At 59.9% G+C, this 23,724-nt stretch overlaps 1 protein-coding gene across 2 annotated transcripts; it reads left to right on the forward strand.

Moving 5' to 3' along the window:
- Window positions 1-1,640: 1,640 nt before the first annotated feature.
- Window positions 1,641-22,389, forward strand: OCLN (occludin). Of its 2 annotated transcripts, none has more exons than XM_082297991.1 (8): window positions 1,641-1,729; window positions 4,478-5,208; window positions 10,640-10,798; window positions 15,640-15,818; window positions 16,782-16,970; window positions 17,068-17,239; window positions 19,341-19,382; window positions 21,979-22,389. In XM_082297991.1, the coding sequence occupies exons 2-8, from the start codon at window positions 4,489-4,491 to the stop codon at window positions 22,078-22,080; spliced, it is 1,563 nt and encodes a 520-aa protein (XP_082154117.1). In that variant the 5' UTR covers window positions 1,641-1,729; window positions 4,478-4,488; the 3' UTR covers window positions 22,081-22,389. The 2 variants fall into 2 exon arrangements, with proteins under 2 accessions (XP_082154117.1, XP_082154116.1); XM_082297990.1 differs by lacking the exon at window positions 1,641-1,729 and adding an exon at window positions 3,142-3,169.
- Window positions 22,390-23,724: the final 1,335 nt, after the last annotated feature.

Below are 23,724 nucleotides of genomic sequence, written 5' to 3' on the forward strand. Positions count from 1 at the left end.
GGTGGTGGGGGTGGGATTTTTGGGGTTTTTTTGAGGGGGGGGTTGGAGGGGTTTGGGGGGACAATTCCTGGCTCTGGCCCGAAGTGACCTTGGCGAAGTCACGTCACCTCTCTGTGCCTCAGTTTCCCCCCTCTGTAAAATGGGGGAGGGGGGTGGGAGGGGGGCGGATTTTTTTCGGGGGAGGGGGCCGAGGTTGGGGGCTGGGAGGGGGGGAGGGGGCACCAACCAGAAATCCCTGGATGCAATACTGAGCCCAGCCCCCACCCCCAAAAGGGGGGCCACGACCCCTCCCCCCCCTCAACCCTGAACCCACCCCCTCCCCCACACATCGTTCTGCTCCCCCCCGGTGGGGGGAGGGGATCGTGGGGGGGTTTTTGGGGGGTTTTGGGGTGGTTTTGGGGGGGGCTGAGGCGCACATTAAAGGAGCCTGAACTGGACGCGTCGCTCTCTGCTCGCCCTGGGCGGGGTTTGGGGCGGTTTTGGGGGGGATTTTGAGGGTTTTGGTTTTAATCCCGGGTGACAAAACCCCACGGGGAGGGCTGGGGGGGGGTGGGGTGATACCCCCCAAATGGGGCAGTTTGGGGGGGGAAAAGGGGAGGTTATGGGGGACCCCAGCCCCTTTTGTAGCCCCGGGAGGGTGGGGGGACGCTCAGGGGTGGTGGCCCCGTGGTGGCCACGTGGGGCCCCGTGTGACAATTTGGGGGTGGCCCAAATGAGGCTGTCAATGATTAACCCGCGGTGCCTGGCGGTGGTGGCGGTGCCTGGTGGCCCCGGTGGTGGCCCCGGTGGTGGCCCCGGTGGTGGCCCCGGTGGTGGCACCGGGGAGCAGCCGGGGGACATCGCGCTGGGTGCCAGGGTCGCGTGTGTCCCCTCCCCAGGCGGTGGCGGGGACAGGAGGGGACACGGAGCGCCCACGAACGGGGGGGGGACCGAGGGGTCCCTGGGGGTCACCAGTGGGTGTTTCCCACTCATCCCAGTCCAAACTGGGAGCGACTGGGACGTGCTGGCTGCGCTGGAAGCGACATCCCGGGGGACACCGTGGCCTCGCGGTGCCACCGGGAAGGGATGGCTGCAGGTGCCCCGCGGGGGAAACTGAGGCACGGCGGCGCTGGCCCCGGGCCCGGGGGTCGCTGTGTCACTCCAGGGGTGACCTGGAAGCGCCAGGACACCCTCGGGGGTCTCACGGTCGCCAGGAGCGGGGACATCCCCGCGTGGTCCCCGCCGTGTCCCCCGGTACGGCGACAACGCCACCTCACCCTCGTCCCTGGCGTCGCGACGCCGCTGCCAGCCCGTGCCAGGCGCGTCACCTTCGAGGACGAGGTGGTGACAGCGCGGAGGAGGGCGCAGGAGAAGCCGGGGGACAGCGCTGTGTCCCCAAAAGTGTCACCGCGGCCGGGCGCTGTGTCCCCAAAAGTGTCACCGCGGCCGGGCGCTGTGTCCCCAAAAGTGTCACCGTCGCCGGGCGCCGTCGCGGACTACGTGGCGTAAGTGGCTGCTCGGGGACGGCGACAGGGCTGTCACAGCCCCTCAGGGACGCCCCGCGAGGGTCCCGGGGGGTGTGGCGGACCCCCAACGCCACGCTGGTGGCTTTTTGGGGTGCAGGAGGTACCCCGCGATCCGGAGCCCCCGGCAGCGGGCCGGGTACCTGGGGGTGTTCCAGGACCAGCGCCAGGAATTCCGGGATCTGCTCCGGGAGCTCCGTGACACTTGGCACCCTCCGGGCAGCACGGTGGGTCCCCGGAGGGGTCATCGGGGGGGCGGGGGGTGTGGTGAGGGGACAGAGGGGACACCCGCAGGGTCTGGTGGCACCGGCAGGGGTTGGGTGTGGTGAGGGGACAGAGGGGACACCCCCAGGCTCTGATGGCACCGGGAGGGAGGGGACAGAGGACACCCGCAGGCTCTGGTGGCACCGGGAGGGGTTGGGTGTGATAAGGGGACACCCGCAGGCTCTGGTGGCACCAAAAGGGGTTGGGTGGCATGAGGGGACAAAGGGGACACCCCCCTGGCTCTGGTGGCACCAGGAGGGGTTGGGTGTGGTGAGGGGACAAAGGGGACACCCCCCAGGCTCTGGTGGCACCGGGAGGGAGGGGACAGAGGACACCCGCAGGGTCTGGTGGCACCAGGAGGGGTTGGGTGTGATAAGGGGACACCCCCAGGCTCTGGTGGCCCCAGGCAACACCGGGCAGCTCCTGGAAAAATCCAGGAGCTCTGGAATTCCACGGCTGCGCCCCGCGGGGATATTTTGCCTCCCTGGAAGCTCTGGAATTGTCCCCGAGCTCGCCCAGATTTGTCACCTGAACCCCCCCACCCCGGGCCCGCGAGATGGGGACACCGCAGCGCTGAGAGCTCGGGGTCAGTTTTGGGGGGATCCGGAGGGGATCCCCTGGACATTCCCGGCGGGATCCCCTGGACATTCCCGGCGGGATTCCCGCAGGATCCATCCCGGCTGCAGAAGCAGCGGCGCTGTGAGTACCTCAAGGAGAAGCTGTCGCACCTCAAGGCGCGGATCCGCGACTACGACCGCGCCAGCCCCGCTGCCTCCTGAGCCGGCGACAACCGGCGACAACCGGCGACAACCCCGGGCCACCCCGAGGGCTGGGCAGGGGGTGGCGGTGTCATTGCACCCCCCGGTTTGGGGCTTTTTGGGGAGCCTCGGGGGGGTTCCGACCCCCTTCTTGTGCCCCTGGATGTGTCGCTTGTCCCCCGTGGGAATTGGGGACCCCCCCTCGTGAAGGGGGGGAAGGTTTTAATTTAATAATTAGGACTCGTTAATTGGTGGTGCTTGTGAGGGTTTTTTTTTTGGGGGGGGGGGGGGTCTCCAGGCTTTTTTGGGGGGGTCTTCACTCCCCTCTTGGGGACACCCTGAGGGGGGAAAGGGGGGGACCCCCCGCTCCGTCCCCACCACCCTTGGGGACCCTCCTGTCCCAAATTTCCCCCTTTTATCACCCCCCAATTTAATCCCCCCCCCCCTTTTATCTCACCCCCAAATTTTCCCGGTGCTGCCCCCTCCCCTTTTTTAACCCCTCCCTGCCCGGAGGCGGCCCCGGTGCCCCCCCCGCCCTCCCCGGGGGCGGGACCCGGGGCCGGTCCCGCAGCGCCGCCGCCGCCGCCGCCGCCGCCGCTCCCGGCTGCCATTTTAAGGTGAACAAAGCGGCGGAGGAGGCGGCAGGTGAGTGGCTCCGCGGCCGCGGGACCCTCCGGTACCGGCACCGGTACCGGCAGCGAGGGCCGAGCGCGGTCTCGGAACGGGAGGGAGCACCGGGAGGGGAGGTTCGTCTTTCCCCGCCGCCCCACCGGCACCGGGGGCCCCACCGGGCTTCTCTCCGGTACCGGCGTCTCTACCGGAACGCAGGTCCCCGCCGGTACCGGCTACGGGATTCCAAAGCGGTACCGGGGTCCTCACTGGTACCGGGGGCCACACCGGGTCCACACCGGTACCGGGGTCCTCAACTGGTACCGGGGGCCACACCGGGTCCACACCGGTGCCGGGTTCCCCGCCGGTACCGGATTCCAGCGCGGTACCGGGGTCCCCACCGGGTGCACACCGGTACCGGCGGCCGAACCCCGCAGCGGTACCGGGGTCCCCAACAGCACCGAAATCCCCTCCGTGCTCCCTCCCCACCGCTCCCGGAGCCTTCACCGGCACCGCGGCTCCTCCCGGTGTCCCCGCAGCAGGGAAGGGACCCCCGAGCCCCCCAGCCCTGTCCCCTCCCCGCCGCCACCGGGGACACCGCGCTCCGGTCCCCGCTCCGGGGGGCTCCCGGTGGGCTCCCGGTGGGCTCAGACCGCGGGATCCCACGGGGATTGGGGGATTTGGGGTTTATAGGATTGGAGCACCGCCACTCTTGGGCACCCCCAAAGCCTCACCGGTGCCCGCCCTTACCGGGGGTCCTCCCCGCCCCTCCCGGAGGTCCGAGCAAACCCCGGTCCGGCCGGAACGGGCTCCCGGCTGGGTTTTCCCACAGGGATCCGGTTTTCCCCGGCGCTGCTCCTCACTCCGGGCTCTCCTGTGGGGTCCCCACATTGATTTTGAGACTCACCCCCCGCCCCCAAATTTTCCAGCCGGGATTCGCCGCGTTCCTCAGGGCTGTGCCTCACGTGCCCTCTGTAATTATTATTATTATTATTTCGAAAATCACTCTTTTTTTCTTTCATGAGCATTGTTTTTCTCGCCATTATTTCCGTTTTTAATCCCCCACCCCGGATCAGCTTAGGGCCTCGCGTAAGCGCTTGGCTGCTTCCCTTAGAATTCCAACAACCCCAATTAATTCCCAGCCGGCTCTGGGCTGCTGGGCGAGGGAGCACAGGGAGGTGGCACCCAAGCCCGGCGTGCCTGGGGTGGCACCGTCTGGTGAGTCACCCTCTGGCCGTGCCTCAGTTTCCCCACGCAACCACGGCGACTCCCGGTTGGTGACGAAGGGATCAAAGTCCTTCCTGTGGCCACAGAACCTCCCACGAGCGGCTTTGTCCCTTCCAGGCTCCGCCGGGATGTTCAGCAAGAAACCCTACGACAGCCCCGCCACCGGCTACGGCCCCGCCACCACCTACGGCTCCCCCACGGTGGCCTACGGGCCACCTGTGGGCGACTACGGCTACGATTTCGGCGCCCGCTCGCCACCGCCGGGCTCCTACTACGTCGAGGACGTCCCTCAGCATTTTTACAAGTGGTCATCGCCGCCCGGCCTGGTGCGGATCCTGGAGGTCGTGGTCATCCTGCTGTGCATCGCCATCTTCGCCTGCGTGGCCTCCACGCTGGCCTGGGAGTACGGCTACGGGTTCGGCGGCGCTTTTGGGAACGGTTTCGGGGGGTTTTATGGCTCTGGCTACTACGGCAGCGGGGTGAATTACGGCTACGGCTACGGCGGCTACTACGGCGGCGTCACCAACCCGCGGGCGGCCAACGGCTTCATGATCGCCATGGCCGTGCTCTGCTTCCTGGCCCAGCTGGGGCTTTTGGTGGCCAGCTTGAGCAAGTCGAGCGGCTCGCGCTCGCGCCGCTTCTACCTGGTGGTCATCGTGGTCTGCGCCGTGCTGGCCTTCGTCATGTTGATCGCCACCATCGTCTACGTGGTGGGGGTCAACCCGCAGGCGCAGATGAGCGGCAGCTACTACTACAACCCGCTGCTGACCATGTGCAGCCAGGTGTACGCCGGAGGCACCCTGCTCAACCAGTACCTGCTGCACTACTGCACCGTGGACCCCCAGGAGGTGAGGGGGGAGCCCCCAAAAGATGAGGGAAGGACCCTCAGAAGATGAGGGAAGGACCCCCAGGGAATGAGGGATGAACCAAGGGGAGGGACCCCCCCCAAAAGATGAGGGAAGGACTCCCAAAAGATGAGGGAGGGACCCTCAGAAGATGAGGGAGGGACTCCCAAAAGATGAGGGAGGGACCCTCAAAAGATGAGGGAAGGACCCCCAGGAAATGAGGGATGAACCAAGGGAGGGACCCCCAGGAAATGAGGGAGGGACCCCCAGGAGGGGAGGGAGGGACCCCCCAAAAGATGAGGGAGGGACCCCCAAAAATGAGGGAAGGACCCCCAGGGAATGAGGGATGAACCAAGGGGAGGGACCCCCTCAGAAGATGAGGGAGGGACCCTCAGAAGATGAGGGAGGGACCCCCCAAAAGATGAGGGAAGGACCCCCAGGAAATGAGGGATGAACCAAGGGAGGGACCCCCAGGAGAGGAGGGAGGGACCCCCCCAAAAGATGAGGGAGGGACCCTCAGAAGATGAGGGAAGGACCCCCAGGGAATGAGGGATGAACCAAGGGAGGGACCCCCCAAAAGATGAGGGAGGGACCCCCAAAAGATGAGGGAGGGACCCCCAGGAAATGAGGGAGGGACACCCTGAGGTGAGGGAGGGACCCCCAGGAGAGGAGAGAGGGACCCCCCAAAAGATGAGGAGAGGATTCCCAGGAAATGAAGGGATGAGGTTGCCGATCCCAGAGGAATCCCAGGAATTCCCAAAGGAGCGAGGGACCCCCTTGGGATGAGGGAGGGACCCCCAGGTCGGGTCAGACCCCATGGATTTGGGGACAAGCGGGATCCGTGGGGAGGAGAGGGGTCAGCACATGGCCCCGCTCGGGTGCTGGCCGGCCCTTGGGGTTTTCCTGCTGGACTTAAAGGGTTTGGTGGTCACTGTTTGGTGTCCAGCCCTAAATCCCCATCCTGTCCTCGATCCCCATCCTGCTTTTGGGGTTTTCCCACTGGATTTAAGGGATTTCATGGCTCTGGTCACTCTTTGGTGGCCGGGGGTGGCCAGCCCTAAATCCCCATCCTGCTTTTGGGGTTTTCCCGCTGGATTTAAGGGATTTCATGGCTCTGGTCACTCTTTGGTGGCCGGGGGTGTCCAGCCCTCGATCCCCATCCTGTCCTTGATCCCCATCCTGCTTTTGGGGTTTTCCCGCTGGTTTTAGGGGATTTCATGGCTCTGGTCACTCTTTGGTGGCCGGGGGTGTCCAGCCCTCGATCCCCATCCTGTCCTTGATCCCCATCCTGCTTTTGGGGTTCTCCCGCTGGATTTAAGGGATTTCATGGCTCTGGTCACTCTTTGGTGGCCGTGGGTGTCCAGCCCTAAATCCCCATCCTGTCCTTGATCCCCATCCTGTCCTTCATCCCCATCCTGTTTTTGGGGTTTTCCCGCTGGATTTAAGGGATTTCATGGCTCTGGTCACCCCTTGGTGGCCATGGGTGTCCAGCCCTTTTTTCCTGTCCTAACCTCGGTCCCCATTCTGCTTTTGGGGTTTTCCCGCTGTTTTTAAGGGGTTTGGTTTTTCTGGTCAGCGTTTGCTGGCCGTGGGTGTCCAGCCCTAAATCCCCATCCTGCTTTTGGGGTTTTCCCGCTGGATTTAAGGGATTTCATGGCTCTGGTCAGTCTTTGGTGGCCGGGGGTGTCCAGCCCTAAATCCCCATCCTGCTTTTGGGGTTTTCCCGCTGGATTTAAGGGATTTCATGGCTCTGGTCACTCTTTGGTGGCCATGGGTGTCCAGCCCTTGCTTCCCTCTCCTGCTTTTGGGGTTTTCCCTCTGGTTTTAGGGGATTTCATGGCTCTGGTCACTCTTTGGTGGCCAGGGGTGTCCAGCCCTAAATCCCCATCCTGTCCTTGATCCCCATCCTGCTTTTGGGGTTTTCTCGCTGGTTTTAGGGGATTTCATGGCTCTGGTCACTCTTTGGTGGCCGGGGGTGGCCAGCCCTCGATCCCCATCCTGCTTTTGGGGTTTTCCCGCTGGATTTAAGGGATTTCATGGCTCTGGTCAGTCTTTGCTGGCCGGGGGTGTCCAGCCCTAAATCCCCATCCCGCTTTTGGGGTTTTCCCGCTGGATTTAAGGGATTTAATGGCTCTGGTCACTCTTTGGTGGCCATGGGTGTCCAGCCCTCGATCCCCATCCTGTCCTCAATCCCTCTCTTGCTTTTGGGATTTTTAAGGGGTTTGGTGGTGCTGGTCACTGTTTGGTGGCTCTGGAGGGGGATTGGGATGATCCAGAGGCTGTGGGGGAAATCGGGATCAGCCAGGACTTTCTGAGGGATCTGGGTGGTCTGGAAGAATTGGGGTGAACTGGGGCTGTGGCGAAACTGGGGTGAGCCGGGACTGGGGCAGGAATTGGGATCGTCCAGGGGCGTGGGAAGGATCCAGGGCTGTGGGAGGAGCTGGGATGAAGTGGGACTGCAGGGAAAACCGGGATGAGTGGGATTTATGGGATGAGCGGGATTTCTGGGATGAGTTGGGGCTGCAGGAAGAACCAGGATGAGCCAGAGAGGAACTGGGATGAGCCAGGGAGGAACTGGGATGAGCGGGATTTATGGGATGAGCGGGATTTATGGGATGAGCAGGATTTCTGGGATGAGTTGGGGCTGCAGGAAGAACCAGGATGAGCCAGAGAGGAACTGGGATGAGCCAGGGAGGAACTGGGATGAGCGGGATTTATGGGATGAGTTGGGGCTGCAGGGAAAACCGGGATGAGCGGGATTTCTGGGATGAAGTGGGACTGCAGGGAAAACCGGGATGAGCCAGGGAGGAACTGGGATGAGCCAGGGAAGAACTGGGATGAGCGGGATTTCTGGGATGAGTTGGGGCCGCAGGAAGAACCGGGACAATCCCGGGATGACCCCAGGATGATCCCGCTGCCCGGGGAGTTTCGGGGAGGGAACGAGCCCCGGTCCCGGTTTTGGGAACTTTGCTCTCCCGGTTGTAAAAACCTTGGAGCGGAGCCAGACTGGGGAAAAACTGGGAAGGTTTGGAATTTGGGAAGGACAGGAAAGGTCTGGAATTTGGGGTTTGGGATTTGGGAAGGACAGGGGAGATTTGGGGTTTGGGAAGGTTTGGGACTTGGGAAGAACAGGGAACATTTGGGATTTGGGAATGAAGGGGAAGGTTTGGGATTCGGGAAGGACAAGAAAGGTTTGGGATTTGGGGTTTGGTAAGGTTTGGGATTTGGGGGGGGAAGGTTTGGGATTTGGGAAGGTTTGGGATTTGGGGGGGAAGGTTTGGGATTTGGGAAGGACAGAGAACATTTGGGATTTGGAAAGGAAGGGAGGGATTTGGGGTTTGGGATTTGGGAAGGACAGGGGAGATTTGGGATTTGGGAAGGAAAGGTTTGGGATTTAGGAAAGACAGGGGAGATTTGGGAAGCTTTGGGATTTGGGAAGGACAGGGGACATTTGGGGGCTCCCGGTGCCAGCCGGGCACTGCCGGTGCCAGCCCCGTCCCGTGCCAGTCCCGGGGCTCCGCGCGGGCGGCACCGGGGCCGGGCGCTCCCGTTCCCGTTCCCGGCCGGGCTGGAAGTGCCGCATTCCAGCCCCGCCGCTCCCGAGCCCGCCGGGGCCGCGCGGGGCCGGGCTCGGGGACCGGGATCCTGCCCGGGATTTGGGATCGGGATCCTGCCCGGAATTTGGGATCGCGGCCCCGCCGGGGCCGGGCTCGGGGACCGGGATCCTTCCCGGGATTTGGGATCGCGGCCGCGCGGGGCCGGGCTCGGGGATCGGGATCCTGCCCGGGATTTGGGATCGGGGCCCCGCCGGGGCCGGGCTCGGGGATCGGGATCCTGCCCGGGATTTGGGATCGCGGCCCCGCCGGGGCCCCGAGGCAGCCCGGAGATAGGGATTGGGATTGTGGGAATGGTTTGGGATTGTGGGAATGGTTTGGGATTGTGGGAATGGTTTGGGATCGCGGCCCCGCCGCTCCTGAGCCCGGTCAGGGCCTGTGGGGGCTGGGATTGGGATCCTGGGAATGGTTTGGGATTTCTCCTTCCCAAATCCCAAACCCTTCAGAATCCCAAACCTTTCCGTGCCCTTCCCGAGTCCCAAACTTTCCCAAATTCCAAACCTTTCCCTGCCCTTCCCGAATCCCAAACCCTTCAGAATCCCAAACCCTTCAGAATCCCAGACCTTTCCTATCCTTCCTAAATCCCAAACCTTTCCCTGCCCTTCCCAAGTCCCAAACCTTTCCCAAATCCCAAACCTTTCAGAATTCCAAGCCCTTCAGAATCCCAAACCCTTCAGAATCCCAAACCCTTCAGAATCCCAAACCTTTCCCTGCCCTTCCCAAATCCCAAACCTTTCCCTGCCCTTCCTGAATCCCAAACCCCCCCAAATCCTGAATCCCAAACCTTTCCTGGCCCTTGCCAAATCCCAAACCCTTCAGAATCCCAAACCCTTCAGAATCCCAAACCTTTCCTATCCTCCCCAGATCCCAAATCTTCCCAAATCCCAAACCTTTCCCTGCCCTTCCCAAATCCCAAACCTTTCCCTGCCCTTCCCAAATCCCAAACCTTTCCCTGCCCTTCCTGAATCCCAAACCTTTCCCTGTCCTGCCCAAATCCCGGGATGAGGCCCCTCAGGGATCCCAGAGATTCTGGGGCGCGAGGGAGGATTGGAATGGGAGGGGTTGATTTTCCCATGGAGATGGGAAAGGTTTGGGATTGGGGAAGGTTTGGGATTGGGGAAGGTTTGGGATTGGGGAAGGTTTGGGATTGGGGAAGATTTGGGATTCTGAAGGGTTTGGGATTGGGGAAGATTTGGGATTGGGGAACGACAGGGAAGGTTTGGGATTGGGGAAGGTTTGGGATTGGAGAAGGTTTGGGATTCAGGAACGTTTGGGATTCAGGAACATTTGGGATTGGGGAAGGTTTGGGATTGGGAAAGGTTTGGGATTGGGGAAGGTTTGGGATTGGAGAAGGTTTGGGATTCAGGAAAGGTTTGGGATTCGGGAAGGTTTGGGATTGGGAAAGGTTTGGGATTCAGGAAGGACAGGGAAGGTTTGGGATTCAGGAAGGACGGAAGGTTTGGGATTGGGGAAGGTTTGGGATTGGGAAAGGACAGGGAAGGTTTGGGATTGGGGAAGGTTTGGGATTCAGGAAGGACGGAAGGTTTGGGATTGGGAAAGGTTTGGGATTGGGGAAGGTTTGGGATTCAGGAAAGGTTTGGGATTCGGGAAGGTTTGGGATTGGGAAAGGTTTGGGATTCAGGAAGGACAGGGAAGCTTTGGAACTCAGGATTTGGGAACGTCGGGAATTTAGGAACGACAGCGAAACTTTGCGATTCGGGGATCATCCAACCCCAGGAGGATTTTCGGGATAAAAGCCCCAATTCCTGGCGCTCCAGGCGGATCCCAGGAATTCCCAAATCCCGTTGTTCCCGCTGCAGGCCGTGGCCATCGTCTGCGGCTTCCTGATCGTGCTCCTGCTGTGCCTCATCTGCCTCTTCGCCCACAAGACGCGGAGCAAGATCTGGAAATACGGAAAACCCAACATTTATTGGGATAAAATCCCGACCGCCCCGGAAGGGCCGGATGTGGAGGAGTGGGTGAGTCCTGGGAATGTTGGGAATTCCGGGAATGGGATCCCGGACGGTCCCGGCTTTGGGATGTGGGCGCTGGGAGGGGCTTTGGGGGGGGATTTTAGGGGGATTTGGGGAATTTAAGGGGGGGGTTGGGGATACCAGGAGGGGTTGGAGACACCAGGAAGGGACTTTAGGGGGTTTTGGGGACTTTAGGGGGGGTTTGGGGACACCAGAAAGGGACTTTAGGGGGGGGTTGGGGATTTTAGGGGGGTTTGGGGACACCAGGAGGGGTTGGGGACACCAGAAAGGGACTTTAGGGGGGGTTGAGGACACCATGAAGGGACTTTAGGGAGGGGTTTGGGGACTTTAGGGAGGGGTTTGGGGACTTTAGGGAGGGTTGGGGACACCAAGAAGGGACTTTAGGGGGGGGTTTGAGGACTTTAGGGAGGGTTTGGGGACTTTAGGGGGCTTTGGGGACACCAGGAGGGGTTTGGGGACACCAAGAAGGGACTTTAGGGGGGGGTTGGGGACTTTAGGGGGGTTGGGGACACCAAGAGGGGACTTGAGGGGGATTTGGGGACACCAGGAGAGGTTTGGGGGCACCAGGATTGTGTAGGGATCCGAAGAGGATTTGGGGACTTCAGGAGGGGTTTGGGGGACCTCGGGAAATTTGGGGACCTCAGGAGGAGTTTGGGGACCCCAAGAGGAGATTTGAGGGGGATTTGGGGACACCAGGAGGAGTTTGGGGACCCCAAGAGGAGACTTGAGGGGGATTTGGGGACACCAGGAGGGGTTTGGGGACACCAGGCGAGATTTGGGGACACCAGGACTGTGTAGGGACCCCCAAGAGGATTTGGGGACTTCAGGAGGGGTTTGGGGGGACACCAAGAAGGTTTGGGGACGCTGCCAGGTGCCACCGCGGGGCCACCGCGCTGGGTTTCGGTCTGGCCAATGATTAACCGGGAGGTGGCACCGGGAGGTGGCACCGGGAAAAGGCGGAAGAATTCCCGGCTGCCGGCTGGGGACCTTGGGGACACGAGGGAAGGAGCTGCTGGCCTCGAGAGTGGCTTTGGGGACACTCCTGGCCCTGGCCCCATCCCTGTCCCCAATCCTTCAGCTGCTCTCCAGCCTTGGAATTCGGGGCTGTGTCCTTGTGTCCCCCCCACCCCACTCCCGATGTCCCCTGTGTCCCCAAACCCCACTCCCGGTGTCCCCTGTGTCCTCCATGTCCCCAAACCCCACTCCCGGTGTCCCCTCATGTCCCCAAACCCCACTCCTGGTGTCCCCTGTGTCCCCTCATGTCCCCAAACCCCACTCCCGATGTCCCCTGTGTCCCCAAACCCCACTCCCGGTGTCCCCTGTGTCCTCCATGTCCCCAAACCCCATTCCCGATGTCCCCTGTGTCCCCAAACCCCACTCCCGGTGTCCCTTGTGTCCTCCATGTCCCCAAACCCCATTCCCGGTGTCCCCTCATGTCCCCAAACCCCACTCCTGGTGTCCCCTGTGTCCTCCATGTCCCCAAACCCCACTCCTGGTGTCCCCTCATTGTCCCCAAACCCCACTCCTGGTGTCCCCTGTGTCCTCCATGTCCCCAAACCCCACTCCTGGTGTCCCCTCATGTCCCCAAACCCCACTCCCGGTGTTCTCTGTGTCCCCCTTGTCCCCACCCCACTGTCCCCATTGTCCCCACTCCTCTCTCTGTGTCCCCTGTGTCCCCCCCTCCCCTGTCCCCCCTGTCCCCACATCTCTCCTCGGGTCCCCAATCCTCTTTCTGTGTCCCCCCCACACCTCACCCCCTGTCCCTACTCCTGTCCCCATGTCCCTTCTACTGTCCCCATGTCCCCACTCCCATCCCCTGTCCCCCCTGTCCCCAATCCTCTCCTGTCCTCACTCCCGTCCCCTGTCCCCTGTCCCCTCTCTTCTCTCCCCACTCCCATCCCCTCTCCCTCTCTCCCCCTGTCCCCTCTCTTCTCTCCCCACTCCCCTCCCCTGTCCCCCTGTCCCCTCTCCCCTGTCCCCCTGTCCCCTCTCCCCTGTCCCCTCTCCCCTGTCCCCTGTCCCCTGTCCCCTGTCCCCTGTCCCCTCTCCCCTCTCCCCTGTCCCCTCTCCCCTGTCCCCTCTCCCCTGTCCCCACTCCCCTCTCCCGTTTCCCCTCTCCCCTCTCCCCCTCTCCCCTCTCCCCTGTCCCCCTCTCCCCTGTCCCCTCTCCCCCACCCCCTTTCCCCTCTCCCCTTTCCCCTGTCCCCCTGTCCCCTCTCCCCTCTCCCCTGTCCCCTTTCCCCTGTCCCCTCTCCCCTGTCCCCTCTCCCCTCTCCCCATGTCCCCATGTCCCCGTTCCCCTCTCCCCTGTCCCCTCTCCCCCACCCCCTGCCCCTCTGGGATTTCCCCTCGGGCCCCGCTCCCTTTGTTCCTTTCTCTTTTATTCCATTCCCGTTTATTTACTCAAAGTCCCTCCCTGGCCGAGCATTTCCTGTCCCCTTGGGGACCCGCGACCCCCGCCCGCTGCCACCCTCCCTTGTCACCACCTCCCCCTTCCGTGGTGCCACCACCCCCCTACATCCGTGCCCTTTCAGGCTGTCACCCCCTTTTGGGGCCATCGCGTTTTAGGGAGCCACCGCAGCTTTTGGGGACACACCTGGTGGCCCCCGGCGAGGGGACAGCGACGGAAGTGGCGATGTCCGGCCGGATGTCCCCAAGGCCACCGAGCCGGAGGGGACCGGCGTCCGGCACAAACAAGGCACAAAGGGCAGGAAGGAAGGGGACAGGGGACAGCCGGGTGGCCTTTTGTCCCTTTGTGGGGCCGCAGGGGACACGCGCGGCCACCCCAAATCCTTGGCGGGGAGGAGATGGGGGTGTCACCCCGAGGGTGTCACCGCCCCCCAGGCTGGCTCACGCTGTCGCTGTCGCTCTGGGGTTTTTTTTGGGTTTTTTTGGGTTTTTTGGGTTTTTTGGGGTTTTTTTTTGGGGGGGGGTTTGGGTCCTTCCTCAGCCCCACACCCCAAATCCCCCATTCCGAGCTCCCCCCCCCCACACACCTCCAGAGTCATGGGGGACGCTCGAATTTCTGGGATCGTCCCTGGATTTTCCAAGGGGGTTTCCCTGGATTTGGGGGTCCCTCCTGACTCTGGGGGTGAGCCCATAAAAGGTTCTGCAGTTGCTGGTGGGGTTTGGGGTGTCCCTGAGGGATTTGGGGGGTTCCTGGAGGATTTGGGATATCCCTGGGAATTTTGGGGGACTCCAGGTGGGACAAGGACCGCTCGTTCCCATGGATTTTCTGTGGGGTTTCTCAGGGAATTTTCAGGCATTTCTTGAGGAATTTTCGGGCGTTCCTCGATCAGTTTTCAGGGAATTCTTGATGATTCTCGGGGAATTTTCAGGGATTTCTCAGGGAATTTTCAGGGAATTCTTGACGATTTCTTGGGGAATTTTCAGGGATTTCTTGGGGAATTTTCAGGGATTTTTCGGGGATTTCTCGGGGAATTTTCAGGGAATTCTTGACGATTTCTCAGGGAATTTTCAGGGATTTCTCAGGGAATTTTCAGGGAATTCTCGGGGAATTTTCAGGGAATTCTCGACGATTTCTCGGGGAATTTTCAGGGATTTCTCGGGGAATTTTCAGGGAATTCTTGACAATTTCTCAGGGAATTTTCAGGGATTTCTTGGGGAATTTTCAGGGAATTCTTGATGATTTCTCAGGGAATTTTCAGGGATTTCTTGGGGAATTTTCAGGGATTTTTCGGGGATTTCTCGGGGAATTTTCAGGGAATTCTCGACGATTTCTCAGGGAATTTTCAGGGAATTCTTGACAATTTCTCGGGGAATTTTCAGGGATTTCTTGGGGAATTTTCAGGGAATTCTTGACAATTGGGGAATTTTCAGGGATTTCTCAGGGAATTTTCAGGGATTTCTTGGGGAATTTTCAGGGAATTCTTGACAATTTCTCGGGGAATTTTCAGGGATTTTTCGGGGATTTCTCTGGGAATTTTCAGGGGATTCTCAGGGAATTTTCAGGGAATTCTTGACGATTTCTCAGGGAATTTTCAGGGATTTCTCAGGGAATTTTCAGGGAATTCTCGGGGAATTTTCAGGGAATTCTTGACAATTTCTCGGGGAATTTTCAGGGATTTCTTGGGGAATTTTCAGGGAATTCTTGACAATTTCTCGGGGAATTTTCAGGGATTTCTTGGGGAATTTTCAGGGAATTCTTGACGATTTCTCGGGGAATTTTCAGGGAATTCTCGGGGAATTTTCAGGGAATTCTTGACAATTTCTCGGGGAATTTTCAGGGATTTTTCGGGGAATTTTCAGGGATTTTTCGGGGATTTCTCGGGGAATTTTCAGGGAATTCTCGACGATTTCTCGGGGAATTTTCAGGGAATTCTCAGGGAATTTTCAGGGAATTCTCGACGATTTCTCGGGGAATTTTCAGGGAATTCTCAGGGAATTTTCAGGGAATTCTTGACAATTTCTCGGGGAATTTTCAGGGATTTTTCGGGGATTTCTCGGGGAATTTTCAGGGGATTCTCAGGGAATTTTCAAGGAATTCTCGACGATTTTTGGGGGAATTTTCAGGGGTTTCTCGGGGAATTTTCAGGGAATTCTTGACGATTTCTCAGGGAATTTTCAGGGATTTCTCGGGGAATTTTCAGGGAATTCTCAGGGAATTTTCAAGGAATTCTCGACGATTTTTGGGGGAATTTTCAGGGAACTCTCAACGATTTCTCGAGCATTTCTCGGGAAATTCCCGGGCAATTTTCAGGGAATTCTCGGGCACTTCTCCTTGATCCCAGATGAGTTCCCCCCCCCCCCCCCCCCCACACCCCGCCCTCCCCAAACCCTCAAACCACCCCCGGTCCGTGCCGCAGGTGAAGAACGTTTCGGGCGGGGCGAGCGTTCCGGACGAGGCGGCGACCGTGGCGTACTCGGAGAAAGCCGCGAGCCCCACCCTGGCCCCGCCCTACAGCCCCCCGTCCTACAGCGACCCCCCCCAAAACGGCTTCGGACCCCCCCCGACCCCCGGCACCCGCGACGGGGGCTGGAAAAGGTGGGGAGGGGGCGGGAGAGGTGGGGGAGGGGGGAAAGGAGTGGGGAAATATGGGGAGGGGTCGGGAAAAAGGGTGGGAGAGGGGTGGGGAGAGGATGGGAAATATGGGGAGGGGAGGGAAAGGGATGGGAATGTGGGGAGGGGTCTGGAAAGGGGTCGGGAAAAGATTGGAGGGGTCGGGAAATGTGGGGAGGGGTCGGGAAAGGATTTGAAGGGTCAGGAAAAGGTGGGAGGGGTCGGGAAAAGGGGGAAAAAGCTCAGGAAAGGAGGAAATCCCAGTGTTCACCCCCTCCCTTCCCTCATGCCAAACCCTTGTCCCCGTGACCCCCTCAGTGACCCCCAGGAGAAACCCCCAAATCCCCCAAAACCCTGAGACCAACCCATGACCCCCTCAGTGACCCCCAGGAGAAACCCCCAAATCCCCCAAAACCCTGGGACCAACCCATGACCCCCTCAGTGACCCCCAGGAGCAGCCCCCAAATCCCCCCGTGACCCACTGATGTCCCCATGTCCCCCTCAGTGACCCCCGGGAGAAACCCCCAAATCCCCCAAATCCCCCAAATCCCCCCGTGACCCACTGATGTCCCCATGTCCCCCTCAGTGACCCCCAGGAGCAGCCCCCCCAGCCCCACAGAGGGGAAGGATTGGGACCAGCCCCCCAAATCCCCCTGGGACCAACCCATGTCCCCCTCAGTGACCCCCAGGAGAAACCCCCAAATCCCCCAAAACCCTGGGACCAACCCATGACCCCATGACCCCCTCAGTGACCCCCATAAGGAGCCCCCAAATCCCCCTGGGACCAACCCATGACCCCCTCAGTGACCCCCAGGAGCAGCCCCCAAATCCCCTCGTGACCCACTGATGTCCCCATGTCCCCCTCAGTGACCCCCGGGAGAAACCCCCAAATCCCCCAAATCCCCCAAATCCCCCCGTGACCCACTGATGTCCCCATGTCCCCCTCAGTGACCCCCAGGAGGATCCCCCCAGCCCCCCAGAAGGGAAATCTCGAGACCCCTCCCCAACCAAACCCCCGACCCGCCGGGGCCGCCGGCGCCGCCGGCACCAGCCCGAACTGGAGGAATCCCAGTACGAGACCGATTACACCACGGCCGTGGAGTCCGGGGACGAGCTGGACCGCGAGCAGTGGCACAGGTGGCACCGGTGTGGGTGGGGAGAGGGGGGGCACTCAGGGGGTGTGTCCAGCACTGACCACCCCCCATCCCGTGCCCCCCGCCCTGCCCCGTGCCAGGCTGTACCCCCCGATCGGCTCGGACGGGACGCGGCAGAGGTACAAGGAGGAGTTTGCGGCGGAGCTGCGGCGCTACAAGGAGCTCTGTGCCCACATGGACGGCGTCAACGAGCGGCTGGCACAGCTGGGCAAACAGCTGGATGAGGTGGCCGAGGACAGCGCCCAGTACCAGGTGCTGGGATGTGCTGGGATGTGCTGGGGGGAATGGGGGGGATGGGGGGGATGGGGTGGGATGGATGGGATTGGATGGGGTGGATGGGATTGGATGGATGGGGTGGGGTGGGATGGGATGGATGGGATGGGATCAATGGGATGGGATGGGATCAGATTGATGGGATGGGATGGGATCAATGGGATGGGATGGGATCAATGGGATGGGATCAATGGGATTGGATCAATGGGATGGGATGGGATTGATAGGGTGGGATGGGATGGATGGGATGGGATCAATGGGATGGGATGGGATCAATGGGATGGGATCAATGGGATGGGATGGGATCAATGGGATTGGATCGATGGGATCGGATGAGGTGGGATGGATGGGATGGGATCGATAGGGTGGGATGGGATCAATGGGGTGGGATGGGATCAATGGAATGGGATCGATGGGATGGGATCCATGGGATTGATGGAATGGGATCGGATCAATGGGATGGAATGGAATGGGATCAATGGGATGGGATCAGTGGGATGGGATGGGATTGATGGGATGGGATTGGATCAATGGGATGGGGTGGGATTGATGGGATGGAATGGGATCGATGGGATGGGATCAATGGGATCAGATGAGGTGGGATGGATGGGATGGGATCGATAGGGTGGGATGGGATGGGATCAATGGGGTGGGATGGGATCAATGGGATCAATGGGATCAATGGAATGGGATCAGTGGGAAAGGATGGGATGGGGTGGGATCAGTGGGATGGGATCGATGGGATGGGATCCATGGGATTGATGGAATGGAATGGGATCAGTGGGATGGGATGGGATCAGTGGGATGGGATGGGATCGATGGGATGGGATGGGATGGATGGGGTGGGATTGGATCAATGGGATGGGATGGGATCGATGGGATGGGATCAATGGGATCAGATGAGGTGGGATGGATGGGATGGGATCGATAGGGTGGGATGGGATGGGATCAATGGGGTGGGATGGGATCAATGGGATCAATGGGATCAATGGAATGGGATCAGTGGGATAGGATGGGATGGGGTGGGATCAGTGGGATGGGATCGATGGGATGGGATCCATGGGATTGATGGAATGGAATGGGATCAGTGGGATGGGATGGGATCAGTGGGATGGGATGGGATCGATGGGATGGGATGGATGGGGTGGGATTGGATCAATGGGATGGGATGGGATCGATGGGATGGGATCCATGGGATCGGATGAGGTGGGATGGATGGGATGGGATCGATAGGGTGGGATGGGATGGGATTAATGGGGTGGGATGGGATCAATGGGATCAATGGGATCAATGGAATGGGATCGATGGGATGGGATGGGGTGGGATCAGTGGGATGGGATCGATGGGATGGGATCAGTGGGATTGATGGAATGGGATCGGATCAATGGGATGGAATGGAATGGAATGGGATCGATGGGATGGGATGGGATCGATGGGATTGGATTGATGGGATCAATGGAATGGGATCAATGGAATGGGATCGATGGGATGGGATCCATGGGATCAGTGGGATGGGAGGTGTGGTGGGCCTGGGACACCGATGGGAACAGGGGATGGATTTTGTGGAGGGTCTGGGATGGATTCTGGGGGGATTTGGGATGGATTTTGTGACGGATTGGGAATCCCTCCATTCCCCCCTTTTTTTACCCTTCCTGTGTCCCCCTTTTTCTTCCCATTTTTCTCCCCATTTCCCCCCCATTTTTCCCCATTTTCCCCCTTTTGTTCCCATTTCCCCCCATTTCCCCATTTTCTCCCCATTTGCCCCCAGTTTCCCCCCATTTCCCCCCAATTTTTCTCCATTTCCCCCTATTTTCCCCCATTCCCCCCCATTTCCCCCCCATTTTTCCCCATTTTCCCCATTTTTCCCCTTTTCCCCCCATTTTTCCCCCCTTTCTCCCCCTTTCCCCCCATTTTTCCCTGTTTTCTCCCATTTCCCCCCCATTTCTCCCCCATTTTTCCCTGTTTTCTCCCATTTCCCCCCGATTTCTCCCCCATTTTTCCCCATTTCCCCCCATTTTCCCCCATTTCCCCCCATTTTCACCCCATTTTCCCCCCTTTTTCACCCTCCCTGTCCCCACAGGCCCTGGCCGAGGAGTACAACCACCTCAAGGACCTGAAGCGGGTGAGTTTTGGGGTGGAGAGGCCGATTTTTGGGGTCCACCCCCCCATCCCTCTTGGAGAGGACACATCCCCCAAACATCCCAAAATCCTGAGCCCCCCCAAATCCAGACCCCCCCAAACCCCGACCCCCCCAAACTTTGATCCACCCCAAACCCTGACCCCCCCAAACCCTGACCCCCCCAAACCCTGATCACCCCCAAACCCTGACCCCGCCAAATCCTGACCCCCCCTAACTCCTGAACCCCCCAAATCCTGACTCCCCCCAAACCCTGAACCCCCCCAACCCTGAACCCCCCAAAAACCCTGACGCCCCCAAATCCTGACCCCCCCAAAACCCTGAACCCCCCCCAAACTCTGACCCCCCCCAAACCCTGAACCCCCCAAATCCCAACTCTCCCAAACCCTGACCCCCCCCAAACCCCGACCCCCCCAAACTTTGATCCACCCCAAACCCTGACCCCCCCTAACTCCTGAACCCCCCAAATCCTGACTCCCCCCAAACCCTGAACCCCCCCAACCCTGAACCCCCCAAAAATCCTGACGCCCCCAAATCCTGACCCCCCCAAACCCCCAAAACCCTGAACCCCCCCCAAACCCTGACCCCCCCCAAACCCTGAACCCCCCAAATCCCAACTCTCCCAAACCCCGACCCCCCCAAACCCTGAACCCCCCAAACTTTGATCCCCCCCAAACCCTGACGCCCCCAACCCTGACCCCCCCCAAACCCCCAAACCCTGATCCCCCCTAACTCCTGACCCCCCCCAAACCCTGAACCCCCCCAAACCCTGAACCCCCCCAAACCCCGACCCCCCCCAAACCCTGATCCCCCCCAAATCCTGATTCCCCCGAATCCCAACTCCCCCAAACCCCGACCCCCCCAAACTTTGATTCCCCCCAAACCCTGATCCCCCCCAAACCCTGAACCCTGACCCCCCCAAATCCAGACCCCCCCCAAATCCAGACCCCCCCCAAATCCAGACCCCGCCAAATCCTGACCCCCCCTAACTCCTGACCCCCCCCAACCCTGAACCCTGAACCCCCACAAACCCTGATGCCCCCAACCCTGACCCCCCCCAAACCCCCAAACCCTGATCCCCCCCTAACTCCTGACCCCCCCAAACTTTGATCCCCCCCAAACTTTGATCCCCCCCAAACTTTGATCCCCCCCAAAAATCCTGAACCCCCCAAAAATCCTGAACCCCCCAAACCCTGACCCCCCCAAACCCTGAACCCCCCCAAACCCTGATCCCCCCCAAACCCTGAACCCCCCCAAACCCTGACCCCCCCAAACCCTGAACCCCCCCAAATCCAGACCCCCCCCAAACCCTGATCCCCCCCAAACCCTGAACCCTGACCCCCCCAAATCCAGACCCCCCCCCAAATCCAGACCCCCCCCCAAATCCAGACCCCCCCCAAATCCTGACCCCCCAAACCCAGACCCCGCCAAATCCTGACCCCCCCTAACTCCTGACCCCCCCAAATCCTGACCCCCCCAACCCTGAACCCTGAACCCCCAAAAATCCTGATGCCCCCAAACCCTGACGCCCCCCAAATCCAGACCCCCCCAAACCCTGACGCCCCCCAAATCCAGACCCCCCCAAACCCTGATGCCCCCAACCCTGACCCCCCCCAAACCCCCAAACCCTGATCACCCCCTAACTCCTGACCCCCCCCAAACCCTGAACCCCCCCAAACTTTGATCCCCCCCAAACCCTGAACCCTGAACCCCCCAAAAATCCTGAACCCCCCAAACCCTGATCCCCCCCAAACCCTGATTCCCCCAAACCCCGACCCCCCCAAACCCCGACCCCCCCCAAACCCCGACCCCCCCAAACCCTGACCCCCCCAAATCCCAACTCCCCCAAACCCCGACCCCCCCAAACTTTGATTCCCCCCAAACCCTGAACCCCCCAAATCCAAACCCCCCCCAAACCCTGATCCCCCCCAAACCCTGAACTCCCCCAAACCTTGATCCCCCCCAAACCCCAACCCCTGACCCCCCCCAAATCCAGACCCCGCCAAACCCTGAACCCCCCCAAACCCCGACCCCCCCAAACTTTGATCCCCCCCAAACCCTGAACCCCCCAAACCCTGACCCCCCAAATCCAGACCCCGCCAAATCCTGACCCCCCCTAACTCCTGACCCCCCCAAACCCTGAACCCCCCCAAACTTTGATCCCCCCCAAACCCTGAACCCTGAACCCCCCAAAAATCCTGATCCCCCCCAAACCCTGAACCCCCCAAACCCTGATTCCCCCAAATCCCAACTCCCCCAAACCCCGACCCCCCCAAACCCTGACCCACCCAAATCCAGACCCCGCCAAATCCTGACCCCCCTCAACCCTGAACCCCCCAAAAATCCAGACCCCCCCCTAACTCCTGACCCCCCCAAACCCTGAACTCCCCCAAACCCTGAATCCCCCGAATCCCAACTCCCCCAAACCCCGATCCCCCCAAACTTTGATTCCCCCCAAACCCTGATCCCCCCCAAACCCTGAACTCCCCCAAACCTTGATCCCCCCCAAACCCCAAACCCTGAACCCCCCAAATCCAGTCCCCCCCAAATCCAGACCCCCCCAACCCTGCTCCCCCCGCAGAGCCCGGAGTACCAGGCCAAAAAGCAGGAATCCAAAAGCCTCCGGAACAAACTCTTCCACATCAAGAGGATGGTGAGCGACTACGACCAACTCCGGGGCTGACCCCAAAAACCGCCCTCCCCCCCCCAAAAAAAAAAAGGGACGTTGGGATGGGGTGGCGAGGGGCCAACGACACCCCAAAAAATCCCCTCCCCTCCTCCACCCCCTCCAAAGAATTTGTGCCTTTCTTTGTATTAAAAAAAACCCCAAAATCCCTCATTTTAAGCCCTCCCCGGTGCCAAGGGGAGCTGTTGGTGTGACCCCCCCCCCCTAAAAATGTCCCCTAAATGTCCCCTCCACCCTCTGGGACCCCCCTCCAGTGCCTTCCCCAGGTTGTAAATAGGATTTTTTATGGGGTTTTGCACCCCCCTGGCTGCCTTAAAGGGGTTGTGGGGGTTCCTAATTGGGGGGGATGGGGGGGACGCCCACAAAAAACCCTTTAGGGGACCCCGATCCCGAAATATTTGGTGGGGAAGTGGTGGGAATTGTGTAATATTGTAATTGTGTCGGGGGTTTGGGGTTGGGTTTTTTTTAATAAATGAAGTGTAATTGTTGATTTTAATTTGGGGTCGGGGTGAAAGGGGGGGGGGGGGTGGTTGAAATCTCCCTAAATTTGGGAGGGAAATCCCAAATCGGCCCCACCCCCCCCCCCCTCCCCCAGCCTTGGGAAGAGAAATCCCAAATTTCCCCCCCGAATTTCGGAGGGAAATCCCAAATTCCTCCGTCCTTGGGAATAAAAACCCCAAATCCCCACAAACCTTGGGAGAGAAATCCCAAATTCCCCCTCCTTGGCAATAAAAACCCCAAATCCCCACAAACCTTGGGAGAAAAATCCCAAATCCTCCCTCCTTGGCAATAAAAACCCCAAATCCCCACAAACCTTGGGAGAAAAATCCCAAATTCCCCCTCCTTGGGAATAAAAACCCCAAATCCCCCCAAACCTTGGGAGAAAAATCCCAAATCCTCCCTCCTTGGGAATAAAAACCCCAAATCCCCACAAACCTTGGCAGAGAAATCCCAAATTCCCCCTCCTTGGGAATAAAAACCCCAAATCCCCCCAAACCTTGGCAGAGAAATCCCAAATTCCCCCTCCTTGGCAATAAAAACCCCAAATCCCCACAAACCTTGGGAGAGAAATCCCAAATCCTCCCTCCTTGGCAATAAAAACCCCAAATCCCCACAAACCTTGGGAGAAAAATCCCAAATCCTCCCTCCTTGGCAATAAAAACCCCAAATCCCCACAAACCTTGGGAGAAAAATCCCAAATTCCCCCTCCTTGGCAATAAAAACCCCAAATCCCCACAAACCTTGGCAGAGAAATCCCAAATCCTCCCTCCTTGGCAATAAAAACCCCAAATCCCCACAAACCTTGGGAGAAAAATCCCAAATCCTCCCTCCCTGGCAATAAAAACCCCAAATCCCCACAAACCTTGGCAGAGAAATCCCAAATTCCCCCTCCTTGGCAATAAAAACCCCAAATCCCCCCAAACCTTGGGAGAAAAATCCCAAATCCTCCCTCCTTGGCAATAAAAACCCCAAATCCCCACAAACCTTGGCAGAGAAATCCCAAATTCCCCCTCCTTGGCAATAAAAACCCCAAATCCCCCCAAACCTTGGGAGAAAAATCCCAAATCCTCCCTCCTTGGCAATAAAAACCCCAAATCCCCCCAAACCTTGGGAGAAAAATCCCAAATCCTCCCTCCTTGG

The sequence above is a fragment of the Coloeus monedula genome (assembly GCF_965178545.1).
Source record: "Coloeus monedula genome assembly, chromosome: 27".
Lineage (NCBI taxonomy): Eukaryota > Metazoa > Chordata > Aves > Passeriformes > Corvidae > Coloeus > Coloeus monedula.

Excerpts from the sequence above, each read along its gene's own strand:
- OCLN (XM_082297991.1), top strand. The coding sequence starts at position 4,489 with ATGTTCAGCAAGAAACCCTACGACAGCCCCGCCACCGGCTACGGCCCC. Across the intron at positions 17,240-19,340 it reads AGGACAGCGCCCAGTACCAG|GCCCTGGCCGAGGAGTACAA; the intron begins GTGCTGGGATGT and ends CTGTCCCCACAG. Across the intron at positions 19,383-21,978 it reads ACCTCAAGGACCTGAAGCGG|AGCCCGGAGTACCAGGCCAA; the intron begins GTGAGTTTTGGG and ends CTCCCCCCGCAG.